Raw genomic sequence first — 14,392 nt, 5'->3', positions numbered from 1 at the left:
TACTATGAGAAATATGTTTTTGAAAAGATTATTCGGCACAGAGAGGGACACTATCAAAAACATGTTTTTGAAAAAATTGTTTGACTTAGAAAACTAAATTTTTGAAAATACTGTTTGGTACAGAGGGGATCTCTATAAAAAGCAAGTTCTTGAAAAGATTTTTTGACACAAAAGGGGACACTGAAAAATACGTTTGTAAAAATATTGTTCAGTATAGAAGGGAATGGTTTCAAAACCGAGTTCTTAAAAAGATTGTTGACACAGAGAGGGACACTATCAAAAACATGTTTTTGAAAAAATTGTTTGACACAAATGGGGATACTGAAAACAAAATTTTTGAGAATACTCTTCCTCACAGAGGACTCACTATAAAAAATAGGTTTGTGAAAAGATTGTCCAGTACAGAGGGTAACGTTCTCAAAACTAAATTCTTCAAAAAAATTTTTGACACAGAGAGGGATACTATCAAAAACATGTTTTTAACAAAATTATTTAATACATAGAGGAACACTGAAAACAAAATTTTTAAGAATACTCTTCCTTACAGAGGACTCATTATAAAAAATAGGTTTGTGAAAAGATTGTCCAGTACAGAGGGTAACGTTCTCAAAACTAAATTCCTCAAAAAAATTTTGACACAAAGATGGACGCTATCAAAACCATTCTCCCAAAACAATTAACACAAAGGTTGAGACCTAAAGTATCTAAGAGCTAGCTAGAGTATCCCAGACATCGGTAACATTCTCACTCGATAACATTCCATACCCAAAAAACTCTCCTAGTCCCGAACGGACAAGAAACAACGTCAAAAAGAAGGGTGGCGGGTTGAAAAAATCAAACGACGAGGACGCCTCGCGTCCATAAGTCGATTGTCGCGGCCGATCGGGCCTTTCCCGTTGGAAAGCCCCCGGGGGTAATAATGAACGCGTCAATTTTCCGTCTCTGCCGGCCTGTCCACCACCCACCCCTTTTGCAATGGCATCCGTGGCTGGCTCTCGATGTCCTTGTTCCCGGTGCCATTTTTTTCGCGAGCCTCCTTTCATTCGTTATCGGTCGCTTGCTAATGGCGCGCGATTGCCTTTTCACTCCCCTCCCTCCCCGCCCCTCCACCGCCTCTCACCCCACTGACGGTGTCTTCGTCTCTTTGCCAACCCCCTTCAACCCCCCGTTGCACACGCTGGCATTCCATTTTCGTGGATCGACCACAGCGAGACGAGTAGCCTCGAATAGAAAATTTTAATCGAGATGGGGCTATTTCATACCGAGGATTTGTCATACGGAGAGGATCTGGATTTTAAGATCCGGTGACGGTGATCGCGATGGCACGGGTTAATGGAGAATCGTGACTGGTGACGATGGAATCAGGATCACCCACGGTTTGAACGCGATTGAAACTACGGATGGGCGTCCGTCGAGGTTGGTTCGTGTCTGTTTCAACACGGTCGAGGGAGTTTTGTTATTGACAGATAACGGGGGACCATGGAGGAGTTTAAACGAGGCTCGAGGAGTCTACGAGTCGAGGATTTTAAATCGAATGGGTGCGTGGGTGGTTCATTTTTTAAATTAGCGTGAAATGTTTCTCTGTGGGTTTGTCGAGTAGATAAACGCTACCAGTATGGTTATCGATTTTATTTTGGGGTTCTGGTCATCGTAGGCAATCGATTCAACTAGTCACTTCGAGTGTGTTCTTTTTGGTGTGGACAAAATGGAGTACAAGGTTGGTAACCTTGTCGAGATATGTTATTACGAAGGAAAAGATCCCTGGGTGTATGTATACTCTAATATCAGAGTTTGCTAGTGAGGTTTGTTGCAGTTTGATGAGGTTTGGTGAGGTTTGTTAAGGTTTGTTGAGGTTTGTTGGAGATTAAAAGATGGATAACGAGTTATGTATAGGGTGTCTACTTTGTCTCGATATGGAGAAATATCTCACGAAGAACCGAGGATATGAAAAATATGTTCTTAAGAAGATTATTTGGTGTGGAAGGCTACTAAAATTATTTTTTTAAAAAGATTGCTATGGAGGGTGGTACTATTAAAAATATGTTCCGAGAAATAGAACGCACTAACAAAACTATGTTCTTAAAAAGATTCTTTTAATATGGAGGACGCTATCAGAAATAGATTCTTAAAAAGATTTTTGATACGGAGAGGTGTACTAAAAAATATGTTTTTAAAAAAATTCATACGAAGGAGAATACTGTAGAAAATATGTTCTTAAAAAGATTAATACGGGGAAGAATACCAAAAATATAATCTTAAAAGGATTGTTTTTACATGGAGGGGGACACTATCAAAAATATGATTTTAAAAAGATTGTTTCGACATGGAGAGGGACACTACTAAAAATAGATTCTTGAAAAGATTTTTTGATACGGAGAGGTATACTAAAAAATATGTTTTTAAAAAAATTAATACAAAGAAGAACACTATTGAAAATATGTTCTTGAAGAATTGTTCCACTGGTTCTCCTCCATAATAAAAAAAACATTTCTAAGAACATTTTCTTAATATCATTGATCGTTCGTGAGACGTTCCAATCGAGATAAAACACCCTGTACGTACAACTGCGTTTAGTCCAGAGATTCTAATACCACTTCCATCAGATTCTCAGCGGCGTAAACTACGGGTATCATAGTTTACTTTATAGTTATTACCGTTTCGATCCCCTCGCTACAAGCAAGCCATACAACGGTCCTCGATTCTTCCTGAATGCAACAACGACCACGACCTTCGTCTTCTTTCTCGCCTTTTCTTCTCTATTGCATAACACATGAAAACGTATTCTGCTGTCTATTCGTTACTTATAAACGTCTTCGAACGTCTTTATTTCCAAACACCGTGAAACGTTACCAACTTCAATTATACGAAAACAATTTGTACTTGATATATTATATCAATTATTATATCATACTTAAAATTAATTACAATTCTTTAACACGATATTTATTAATTTTTTTTACAATGAAAATAAATCGACCTTATTTCCTAGAATTTTTCTTCCATATTTATACGCTTCAAATGAATCGCGCAGCACCTTAATATAATTAATTCTACGTAAATAAACATTTTTATCCTTTTGTCGCGGAATGGTTCGTTTTACGATTCAAATTTCGTGTTTCGTTTTATGATTAAAATTTCATACGTTTCGTTTTACGATTAAAATTTCATACGTTTCGTTTCACGATTGAAATTCCAATTTGTATTTAATCGATAGAAAAATTTTCTTCCCCGAATGTTTTACTTACGTATAATAATTTTATATTTCTTTTTATACGGGTATAATTTCAATTCCACTCGTCTACAGACCAAACCTTTCGCTCGAGATACAGAGACTGGGCGACAGAGTGGTGGGGGTAACTCAGACGTAACCTTTCACTCGAGATATAGAAACTGGGCAACTGAGTGGTGGGGGTAATCTCTCGATGACCTCGCGCGACCAGTTGAATTCGATTCCACTATAGTCTCTCCGCTTCGATCTTTCTCCGCAACTCTGTGGTCAACTTTTCGTCGAGTGATTCAATGTATCGCGAGGAATACGATCACGAAATTTTACACACCCTTGACGGAAGTTTCGAATTGCTTACGCAGCGAACGAACGAAGCTCTAGTAGCTCAGACGCCTGTAATCGCAAGGTGTGAATTCCTTCAACTACGAGAAAGAATTTCAACAGCTACTTCGACCCGGACGAGGAAAACTCAAGGCAATGACGCGATCTTGAACAGTGCACAACTTGGAAAAAAAAAAAAAAAAACTTTCGCCATTGGATGCCCTACTTTGTAACAGGAACGCACAGTTTTCTGATGTCTGCTCATGGGATCAACGATAAAAACACGTAACATCTCGAGAACGGGTGTTAAATTTACAACGATTAATTTTGCGCAATTTTCAACGAGTTTCCCTCTCGATGAATTTTTTCTAGTTCGTTCCAAAGGACGGTTTATTTGTTGCTAAGTTTATGGGGGTTCTTTGGTTTTCAGGGAGGAAGATAAGCACTTCTTTGGTAATTTTTTCCGAAGAAAGTATAGCATTTTTTAACGCAGTGGTTTTTGTCAAACGTTGATGCATGTTCCGAAAGTAGTTGCAATTTTTTTTTTATAAAAAATAGCGGTAATTGTAAAAGTTACCGAGACACATTTACAAGGTGCTTTAAAAAATATGTCTGGCACGTTGACGTCTTCTAGGAACTATTTATCTACAACAGACAAATAAAGAATCATTATGATTAACAAGGGTGGGATTATGGTCTGCACTGGAGAAAATAAAAAATCTTTAGATTTGAAAAAATTACAATACTTTAAAGCATCGATTTTTTCTACTTTGTTGTAAAATCGATATTTTCAAGATATTCCATTTTCTTCAATTCTTGAATCTTGAGTCTGAAGATACTTAATTTTTTTCAGTCTCAACCATAATTGTCAAACAGAAAGTTTTCGATTACCCTGTTTTAGAAACGCAGAAGACACAAAGTCGTCGATCATACTTCTCAATGCACCTTGCACATGCGTTTCGATAACTGCCACGATTGTTATTATTTTTCATCGAAAAAAATTCCCAGCACTCTCGAAACACGTATCAACGTGTGACAAACGCGTCGCGTTGAAAAGTATAACGGTTTCTTCGGAAAAAAAAAGAATGACTAGAAAAGTGCTTTTTTCTCGTCCTCGAAAACCAGAAGGCCCTTAAACGATTTCGAGGGACAGATCGACGTCGCACAAAGGGACAATCGACGCGTTATTTAATTTCATATCGGTCGTTCGATCGTGGTTTAAACCAATGGGGAAACGATGGACGCGGTGTAAATGTTATTTTTTTTTTTTTTTTCTCGTTCCTCCTCCTTTTTCGGATTCTCCCGTCCGCAATTATGCGCCATTTACGTTTCGAAACGTTACAAAGGGCCGGCAGTGATTACGTTGCAATTTCGAGTTAATATTCGCGATCGACTCGAATACGGGCGATCGTTATTATTTCAAAGGGCGGTCAATCGGCGCACGGCGTTAAAATCGAAGCCGAGGTGCAGTCCCTTTGGGGAGAAAAAAAAATGAAATTCGTGGCGAATGGCCATTTCGTCGTGACGGGTCCCATTTGTTTCGCGTACGCGAGCGTGCACTTCCGTTCGAGGAACTTCAAGTCGCCAGGAAGCGAACCGGTGGTGTGTAATTTCATTTTTTGAACGAGACCGCCATAAACACCACCACCATAAACGCTACCACGTTGATGGATTTTTCTTTCGTCTTGCACGCTGCGAATTAATATTCGAACGGTGGTAGACTTTTAGCAAATTGTTTCTTTTTTTTTCTTTTCTTTTTTTTTTCATTTTTACGAGAAGATGTTTCGGTGCTTTTGGCAATGGAAGTTCGATAATGATCGAGGAAACGTTTGAGAATGTGGCGATTTTCTGATTGGAAAATACGGGGAGCTCGAGGAGTTGGGAATATTGCGATTAGGGGACCGTGAGCACGAGGTATTACCAATTGGGAAATTACGATCGGGAAGTTTCTGATTAGGAAATTGGAAACTTGGGAAATTCCTAATTAGAAAATTGGAAAGTTGAGAATTTTCTCATAGGGAATTTCTTAATTGGGAAATTGGAAACTTGAGAATTTTCTAATTGGGAAATTGGAAACTTGAGAATTTTCTTAATGAGGAAATTGTTAAGTTGGGAATTTCCTAATTGGGAAATTGGTAACTTGGGAATTTCCTAATTGGGAAATTGGAAACTTGAGAATTTTCTAATAGGGAATTTCTTAATTGGGAAATTGGAAACTTGAGAATTTTCTAATTGGGAAATTAGATACTTGGGAATTTCCTAACTGAGAATTCCTTAATTGAGAAATTGTAAACTTGGAAGTTTCCTAATTGGGAAATTGTTAAGTTACAAATTTCCTAATTGAGAAATTAGAAACTTGGAAATTTCTTAATTGGGAAATCGTTAAGTTGGGAATTTTCTAGTTGTGAAATTGGAAACTTGGGATTTTCCTAATGGGGAAATTGTCAAGTTCAAAATTTCCTGATTAGGAAACTGAAAACTTAGGATTTTCTTAATGGGGAAATTGTTAAGTTGGGAATTTCCTAATTGGGAAATTGTTAAGTTGAGAATTTCCTAATTGGGAAATTGGTAACTTGGGAATTTCCTAATGGGGAAATTGAAAACTTGGAATTTACCTAATCGAGAAATTCTTAAGTTGAGAATTTCCTAATTGGGAAATTGGAAACTTGGAAATTTCCTAACTGTGAATTCCTTAATTGAGAAATTGGAAACTTGAAAACTTCCTAATTGGGAAATTGGAAACTTGGAAATTTCCTAATTGGGAAATTGTTAAGTTGGGAATTTTCTAGTTATGAAACTGGAAACTTGGGATTTTCTTAATGGGGAAATTGTTAAGTTGGGAATTTCCTAATTGGGAAATTGGTAACTTGGAAATTTCCTAATGGGGAAATTGGAAACTTGGAATTTTCCTAATCGAGAAATTGTTAAGTTGAGAATTTCCTAATTGGGAAATTGGAAACTTGGGAATTTCCTGATTGAGAAATTGGAAACTTGGAAGTTTCCTAATTGGGAAATTGGAAACCAAAGAATTTCCCAGGAATGAAAACATCCCAATTAGGAAATCACGAACCCAAAAATACTCCTAATTAGGAAAACTCTGCAAGTTTTATAATTAGAAACTTCTTACTTGGGAAATTGTTAAGTCGCAAATTTTCCACCCAGGAGATTTAACAATTAGGAAGTTCCTACTCGGGAAAATTAATCTTGTGAATTTCCTAATCGAAAAATTCGGAACTTCCCGCAATTGAAAACTTTTTAATCACGTAATCAAAAATGTCTCAACCACGACGCTGAGAAATTCGGGACTCTTCAACAGAGAGACAAACCACCACTAACGGAGCAGGTAATTTCCCGAGTTCGAGTCTCTCGGGGGCTCGGTTAGAAATCCGCTAGAAATCCGCGTTGGTGCAAACTGTTTCGTGGAAAAATTACCTCTGGCGTTCGTTGGGAACGTTCCAATAACAAAGAGAAATACGTGGGGGGAAAACGTATACTCGACAAGACATAATACCACTCAGATTCGAAACAAGGCATACATCACTCACTCGAGACACCAACGAAAACACACCCGAAACCACTCTCGCTTCTCCAAGGAAATGCATCTCTTGACACTCTTGCATCGTCACATGTCCGCCCCCCCCCCCCCCCCCCGCCCATTGCCCTCTTTGGTACCCTTTAGTGACATGTTTATCAGCAGTAGTATTATCTAAGTTTTTGAGATATTCGTGGTATGCAACCGAATCCCCCTTTTTTTAATCCAGTGATTTGTGTACATGTTACTTATGCCCTTGAACATACATATATATATATCTCTAAATGTGTAACTGTAAGTCCAGATTACTTTTTTCTTTTCTTTTGTTCGAGAACGTACGGAAAGAGTAACCATACACGTATTTCTTTGCCAAAAAAAGAAAAGAGAAGAGAGAGAAAAAAAAAAGAAAAAAAAAAGACCATATAACTGAAAAAGATCATACATGAAAGAACAGAAAGAAAAAAAAAGATTCTACAAAACGACCCAGAATGATGGTCGTCATTTGGAACGTGTTCACCATTGATTCACATTTGTCTTTTTTTCTGCTTTCAGCTGCACAGATTCCACAACGCGGAAGTAAGTATGATTAAATTACGTTGTAAATTGTTTCCCTTTCCTTATTTTTCTTTTTTCTTTTTCCTCGAGCGAAACTATCGTTAATTGAACACCAAAACGCGAGAAAAAATATTCCGTTTCTTTTCCCGTTTCGTTTTGAATTCGCGTTCCCTTTTCTTTCGCGACGAGACGCTTTTCATTCGCTAATTACCAATTAATTGGCGTCCTTTTTCTTTTTTTGTTTTTTTTTTTTATTTTATTTTTCGCCCTAATGGTACACGCCTTCTTTATCAGAATCGGCAATCGTTCGTGCTCGAGACCACGCGCGCCATAATTGTTCTTACGCGTTCGGTGGAGCTCGATTTCTCGCGAATTTCCTAATTGCAATTATCTTTTGGCTTCGACGATACAGGACGGTGGAGAATAGTCAAATTTTGGGCCCTTCTCGAAAATTTTTCAAAGGCATTACCCAGTAAGTCCCAAGGAATTATGAAAGTACAATTTCTCGTAGAAAGTTTTGTGAGAAATTAATAAATAATGTAGCTAAAGTGGAATTAACGTTTGTGTCGTATGTATAAAAAAAAGCTGAAAAATATTAAATACCAATCATTGGAAAGGCATTGTTTATAAATCTCAAAGAATCATGAATAAGAAATTTATAAATAAAATAGCTCAAATAGAATTGACGTTTGTGTCGTATGTAAAAAAAAAAGTTCAAAAATATTAAATACCAATCATTGGAAAGGCATTGTTTATAAATCTCAAGGAATCATGAATAAGAAATTTATAAATAAAATAGCTCACGTGGAATTGATGTTTGTGTCGTATGTGAAAAAAGAAGCTCAAAAATATTAAATACCAATCATTGGAAAGGCATTGTTTATAAATCCCAAGGAATTATGAAAGTACAATTTCTCGTAGAAAGTTTAGTGAGAAATTTACAAATAAAGTAGCTAAAGTGGAATTAAGATTTGTGTGGCATGTAAAAGAAAAACTGAAAAATATTAAGTAGCAATCATGGAAAGCACTAAAGAAGATAAATAATCCACTTTTACTTTTGTTCAATAATACGTAAACAGAGTATGCTTTTCGTGACTTTTATAGCTCAATTTGCAACATCCCTATAGTACTTTCTCCGAATAATTGTACTTTCACTCCCCCTTGGGATTCATAAAACCTGATGTCTTGTTAAAATTTCAAACATGAAAATTACCTAGAACTGGATGAACATATCTCTTTCTTCCTAGCCAGTGTTTGTCCTTTCTCGAGCTGAAATATTAAAGTGCTATTTTTCGTGGAAACATAACCCGCTTCAAATTTGTTTAACAGTACATAAAAAAATATACTTTTATAGCTCTGTTCGCAACTTTCCCCGCATACTTGTACTTTCATTACCCATTCGAATCCATAGAATACCACTTGGTTAAAATTTCAAATATCAAACTCGACCGTTACATCCCTCTCCCTTCTTTTTCGAGCTGAAAAATTTAAATCAAGGAAAAGTTTCGCAGGGAAAAAATCCACTTCAAATTTCTTCAGCAATATATAACAAAATTTACTTTATCGTAACTTTTGCAGCTCCGTTTACAACTTCCCGGTACTACTTTTTATCCAAAGAATTGCACTCCGTAGGAATTGTGTTATATAAAATTTTTTAAATTTCTAAAATTTTGTGTTAAGTATACGTACGTTAAATTTTATTTTTTATTTTTTTACATCAAATTTCAGAAACTCGACACCACCATTCCCTTCTTAATACTCCCTTCGATTTGCAAAATTAAAATTAAGGAAACTTTTCCAAGAAAAGTAATTTCAAATTTCTTCGATAATATATAACAAAATTCATTTTTTCGTAGTTTTTACAGTTCTATTTACAACTTCTCCATAGTACCTTGCCTGGATAATTATACTTTCACTCCCCCATGAACTGATAATTGATACATTAAAATTTCAGAAATCGCCCAAAACTCGACCACTGTATCCCTCTCCCTTCCTAATGCCCCTTTCGAGCTGAAAAATTAAAATTAAGAAAACTTCCCCAGAAAAATAACCCACTTCGAATGTCTTCAATAATATATAACAAAATTTATTTTTTCATAATTTTTACAGCTCTGTTCACAACTTCTCCTCGGATAATTGTGCTTTCCCCGGATAATTGTGCTTTCCCCGGATAATTGTACTTTCCCCGGATAATTGTACTTTCCCCGGATAATTGTACTTTCACTCCCCCATTAACTGATACATTAAAATTTCAGAAATCAAAATGACCCAAAACTCGACCACTGTACCCCTCTTCCTTCCCAGTACCCCTTTCGAGCTGAAAAATTAAAATAAAATAAAAAAAGCATCCCCAGAAAAACAATCCACTTCGAATTTCTTCAATAATATATAACAAAATTTATTTTTTCATAATTTTTACAGCTCTGTTCACAACTTCTCCTCGGATAATTGTGCTTTCCCCGGCTAATTGTACTTTCCCCGGATAATTGTACTTTCACTCCCCCATTAACTGATACATTAAAATTTCAGAAATCAAAATGACCCAAAACTCGACCACTGTACCCCTCTCCCTTCCCAGTACCCCTTTCGAGCTGAAAAATTAAAATAAAAAAAAACTTCCCGAGAAAAACAATCCACTTCGAATTTCTTCAACAACGTACAACAAAATTGACTTTCTCGTAACTTTCGCATCTCCGTGAACACACCTCGGTTTCCCTTCTCCGAAATACTTCTCTATTCTCCGTAATTGGAGAATGCTAGCGTCCCCACCGATCGGCAACCCAACCAATGCCCTTTTGTCGGCACGCTCCGAGCACGAACGTATCGAGGACGATCTCCCCGGTCGTTCTTTAAGCGAGGTCGGACGAAAGTAGTCGAGTAGAGGTCGTTCGCGAATTTGCGACCGTTTCACCGACCTGCCTTTATTTTTTTCCGCGCCATCGAACGCGTTCTCTCTTTGACGAAAAACTAGCCAACGACTCCACTCCACCCCCCACTCCTACCGCCACCAGCTCCTCGCATCGGTTCTCGGCGTTCGACTAAAGGATGGCTTGAATTTTAGCATGCAAGAGGAAAGACGAGATGGCGAGCCAGGCAGAACACCAACAGCCCGCCCCCAAGAAACCGCGCCTGGTTTTCACAGACCTTCAGCGCCGTACTCTACAGGCTATTTTTAAAGTAAGTCTTGTATAACTTAACTCGCGTTTTGATCGATAACGGCTCCTCCTCCGTGTTCTGTCTCCCGATTGTCCCGTGGAAAGGGAACAAGTTCCAAGACGCTGGAAATTGGTCGAATGGAACTTCCCCGAGCGTCTCTCGCAAAGTGCACTTCTCTACGGTATTATCGCCGTGGGTATCTTCGGGGCGTGTAATAAATAAAGAATCCAGAAACGAGAATCTTCCATCGATCTCTCACTTGCTATCTCGCTCTCCTTCCACCGAGTCATTCGTCTAATCGAGATACGGAAACACGCGAGACAATTCGAAAGGAGCGCGAAAATTTCTTTCCTCGTGGACTCGAACGGGGTGGGGGAAGTGGGTCCGGATAGGCATCGTTAAAAGTGGAAAAAGGTAAGAAGGTGGAGTTGTGGTGGGGGGAGTAGATTTTTGTCCCGTAGCTACGTCGACAGGAACGCTAATGAGGAAACGGACAATATCGATAGGCATTCTCGAAAGTGCTCGCGATCGTAGTCGCAATCGAAGCGCGGGGAGCGCGCGGAGAAGGAATCGGCCGCGAAATTATTCAAGACGGATCGATAGTCGGCGGTTGACGCGCGAGGGGGGTCGACTACGACCCCCCACGCGACCCCCCCCCCCCCCACCTGCCGCCCGCTCGACCGCCAACCGCTCCATCTGTGCGTTTTTCTCCACGTGCTGGCGAAAAATCAGGGACACGCGACCTGTCGTCTGATTGGTTTTCTTTCTTTCTCGCTACCCCCCACCCCCCTGTGTTATTTTGCCCCCCTACTCTTTCTCCGTGTTTGGGCTTTTTATCGACGCAGAGTTTCGATCTTTTCGATGAACTTCGATCGAGTAGATCAATGGTGAAAGGGGAGAAAATGTAGGTTGATGATTTGAATTTTTTTTTTGGGGGGGGGGGGGGAGATTTTTTTAATAAAATCTTACTTTTTCCCCGTTATAAGGGCTCGAGACATATTTATTTATTTACGAATTAAACACTATGGTAAATAAAAATACAGGGATTTTGGGGGGGGGGAGGATTTTTATGGTGTTGAAAGTTCTAAAAGGAGTAGAGAGGGTCGATTTATATCCTTGTTGTGTTTAAAGATAATTTTTGAAAGGGTACACTACGGTTTGTAGATATTAAAATGTTTGTTATGTAATGTCATGAATAGTTACTTAGTGTATATTGGTTTTGTTCTTTGTTTTATCGATGCACACGAGTCTTCATCTTTTCGATGAACTTCGATCGAATAGATCAATGGTGGAAGGGGAGAAAAATGTTGTAGATTGATGATTTGAATTTTTTAGGGGGGAGAGAATTTTTTTGTGGCGTTGAAAATTCTTTTGGGGGTAGAAAGGGTCAATTTATGACCCTTCTTGTGTTTAAAGATAGTTTTTGAAGATACACTACGGTGTGTAGAAATTAGGATGTTTATTATGTTATGTCATAAAAAGTTACTTAGTGTATTGGTTTCGATCATTTTTTTTTTCAACACTCCGTATGTTTTTTTATCGAGTAGATAAAACTCGATGAACTTCAACTAGATCAGCGGTGAAAAGGAAAAAAATATTGCAAGTTGATGTTTTAAATTTCTTTTTTTGAGGGGGGGAGGATTTTTCATGGCGTTGAAAGTTCTCTTGGGGATAAAAAGTGTCGATTATTGCTTCTAAAGATAGGTTTTAATCTGTTTATAAATAATTTATAGATAATCTGTTTATATCTGTTTATAGACACTAGGATATTAGTTATATTATATCGTGAATAGTTATTCACAATGTCAAGCACCTTTAAAAAATGTCTTCGATTAACATTCTTAATACGTAACTCACGTTTCTCTTTTTGTGCACGATATATTAATCGGTTGAAAATGAACTAACACGTATAAATAAATAAAGCTCGAGAGCAAATGATGAAATACTTTTTATACGTAAAAATCTAACTTTTCGTTTTTACGTATGATGTGTACTCGCATAGAAATTAAATAACCCCTGTAAATAAATAATAATCGAAAACAAACGATGAAAGTATTCGAAAACTTTCCACGCACACCATTTCCATGTAATATTTTTTTTTATAAAATCTCACTTTTTCCCCGTTATAAGGGCTCGAGACATATTTATTTATTTACGAATTAAACACTATGGTAAATAAAAATACAGAACACTCACAGAACCGTCGCAGGAGGCCAACAATCGCGTAACATTATTTCCAAAGTCTCCAAAATCTATTAAAATTGATAAATATTCCATTATTTTTAAAGTCTCCAAAATCTCTAGTCTCCAAAGTCTTTAAACTCTCAAAAATTTATTAAAATTGATAAACATTCTATTATTTTTAAAGTCTCCAAAATCTATTAAAATTGATAAACATTCCATTATTTCCAAAGTCTCCAAAATCTATTAAAATTGATAAACATTCCATTATTTCTAAACTCTCCAAAATCTATTAAAATTGATAAATATTCCATTATTACTAAACTCTCAAAAATCTATTAAAATTTATAAATATTCTATTATTTTTAAAGTCTCCAAAATCTATTAAAATTGATAAATATTCCATTAATTCTTTTCTCCAAAATCTACTAAAACTGATAAATATTCCATTATTTTTAAAGTCTCCAAAATCGAATAAAATTGATAAATATTCCATTAAATCTAAAGTCTTCAATTGATAAATATTCCAAACTATTAAACCGACCATAGTTCTGCGAATCGTAGTACCAAATAGTGTCTCAGCGAGGTCCAAGAACCATTGAAAAAGTAGTAATTCCCCCGCATGAAATTAATTTCAGAATCGAACGATGGTTCAATTTTCGTGACGTTTGCCTTCTTAGCTAACGTTGATTTTATTGGCGATCCATCGATCGGATCGCAGTCGGGGAATTCGCGAAGAAATCGAGTCGACCGGAAGCTCTGAATGTTCGTAGCTAACGTTGGGAATTGAGGCACCATACGTCGAGTAATGTCGTTGGGAACTATGCCAAATAGTTTGCAAACCGGCCTCGGTAACTGCGACGAACCTGTCATTAAAGAAGGCATTAAAAGACAACGAAAGAACTCGGGAATGACGGGGCGGAATTTACGTCGTTAGCTCACTCGATACCTCGTCGATATCGCCCAGCCATTCGATTCCACGGCGTAAAATTCTACAATCCTCGAAACACGCTTGGCAACAACCATTGTTTACATTCGCGTTATCGCGATTTACATTTGCGTCAACGACGCAGTGTTGGGTATTTGGCCGGTGAAACCGTTTCACAATTTGCTCAATCTTCGAACACATGGATCACTTGGCTCATATTTTGGGAAAAGTTGGAATTTTACAGCTACTTTTTGAATATTTTACAATTTGCTCAATCTTAGAATATTTGGATCACTTGGCTCATATTTTGGGTAAAGTTGGAATTTTACAGCTTGGATGTTCCACTTTTTGAATATTTTACAATTTGCTCAATCTTAGAATATTTGGATCACTTGGCTCATATTTTGGAAAAAGTTGGAATTTTACAGCTACTTTTTGAATATTTTACAATTTGCTCAATCTTAGAATATTTAGATCACTTGGCTCATATTTT

General features: G+C 37.3%; 1 protein-coding gene and 1 long non-coding RNA gene across 6 annotated transcripts in view; one reads left to right on the top strand and one right to left on the bottom strand.

Moving 5' to 3' along the window:
• Positions 1–14,392, top strand: part of LOC143146768 (uncharacterized) — a 173,993-nt gene that overhangs the window by 146,693 nt on the left and 12,908 nt on the right. The window contains exons 3-4 of the mRNA XM_076311379.1: positions 7,632–7,655; positions 10,696–10,811. Coding sequence (XP_076167494.1) covers positions 7,632–7,655; positions 10,696–10,811 — 140 coding nt within the window. The remainder of the gene's footprint in view (positions 1–7,631; positions 7,656–10,695; positions 10,812–14,392) is intronic.
• LOC143146771 (uncharacterized) overlaps positions 1–14,392 on the bottom strand; it is a 271,402-nt gene that overhangs the window by 254,239 nt on the left and 2,771 nt on the right. For 3 of the 5 annotated variants that reach the window (XR_012992073.1, XR_012992069.1, XR_012992070.1), the window contains exon 2: positions 12,987–13,042. The exons of 1 other annotated variant lie outside the window; for it this stretch is intronic. This is a non-coding gene — a long non-coding RNA (uncharacterized LOC143146771). Of the gene's footprint in view, positions 1–12,986; positions 13,043–14,392 lie in introns of those variants that run through there. One more of the 5 variants, XR_012992072.1, reaches the window with a different exon arrangement.

Source organism: Ptiloglossa arizonensis, chromosome 5, assembly GCF_051014685.1.
Source record: "Ptiloglossa arizonensis isolate GNS036 chromosome 5, iyPtiAriz1_principal, whole genome shotgun sequence".
Classification (NCBI taxonomy): Eukaryota; Metazoa; Arthropoda; class Insecta; order Hymenoptera; family Colletidae; genus Ptiloglossa; species Ptiloglossa arizonensis.
Note: the sequence above shows the minus strand (reverse complement) of the source record. Positions and strands in the feature narration are given on the sequence as shown.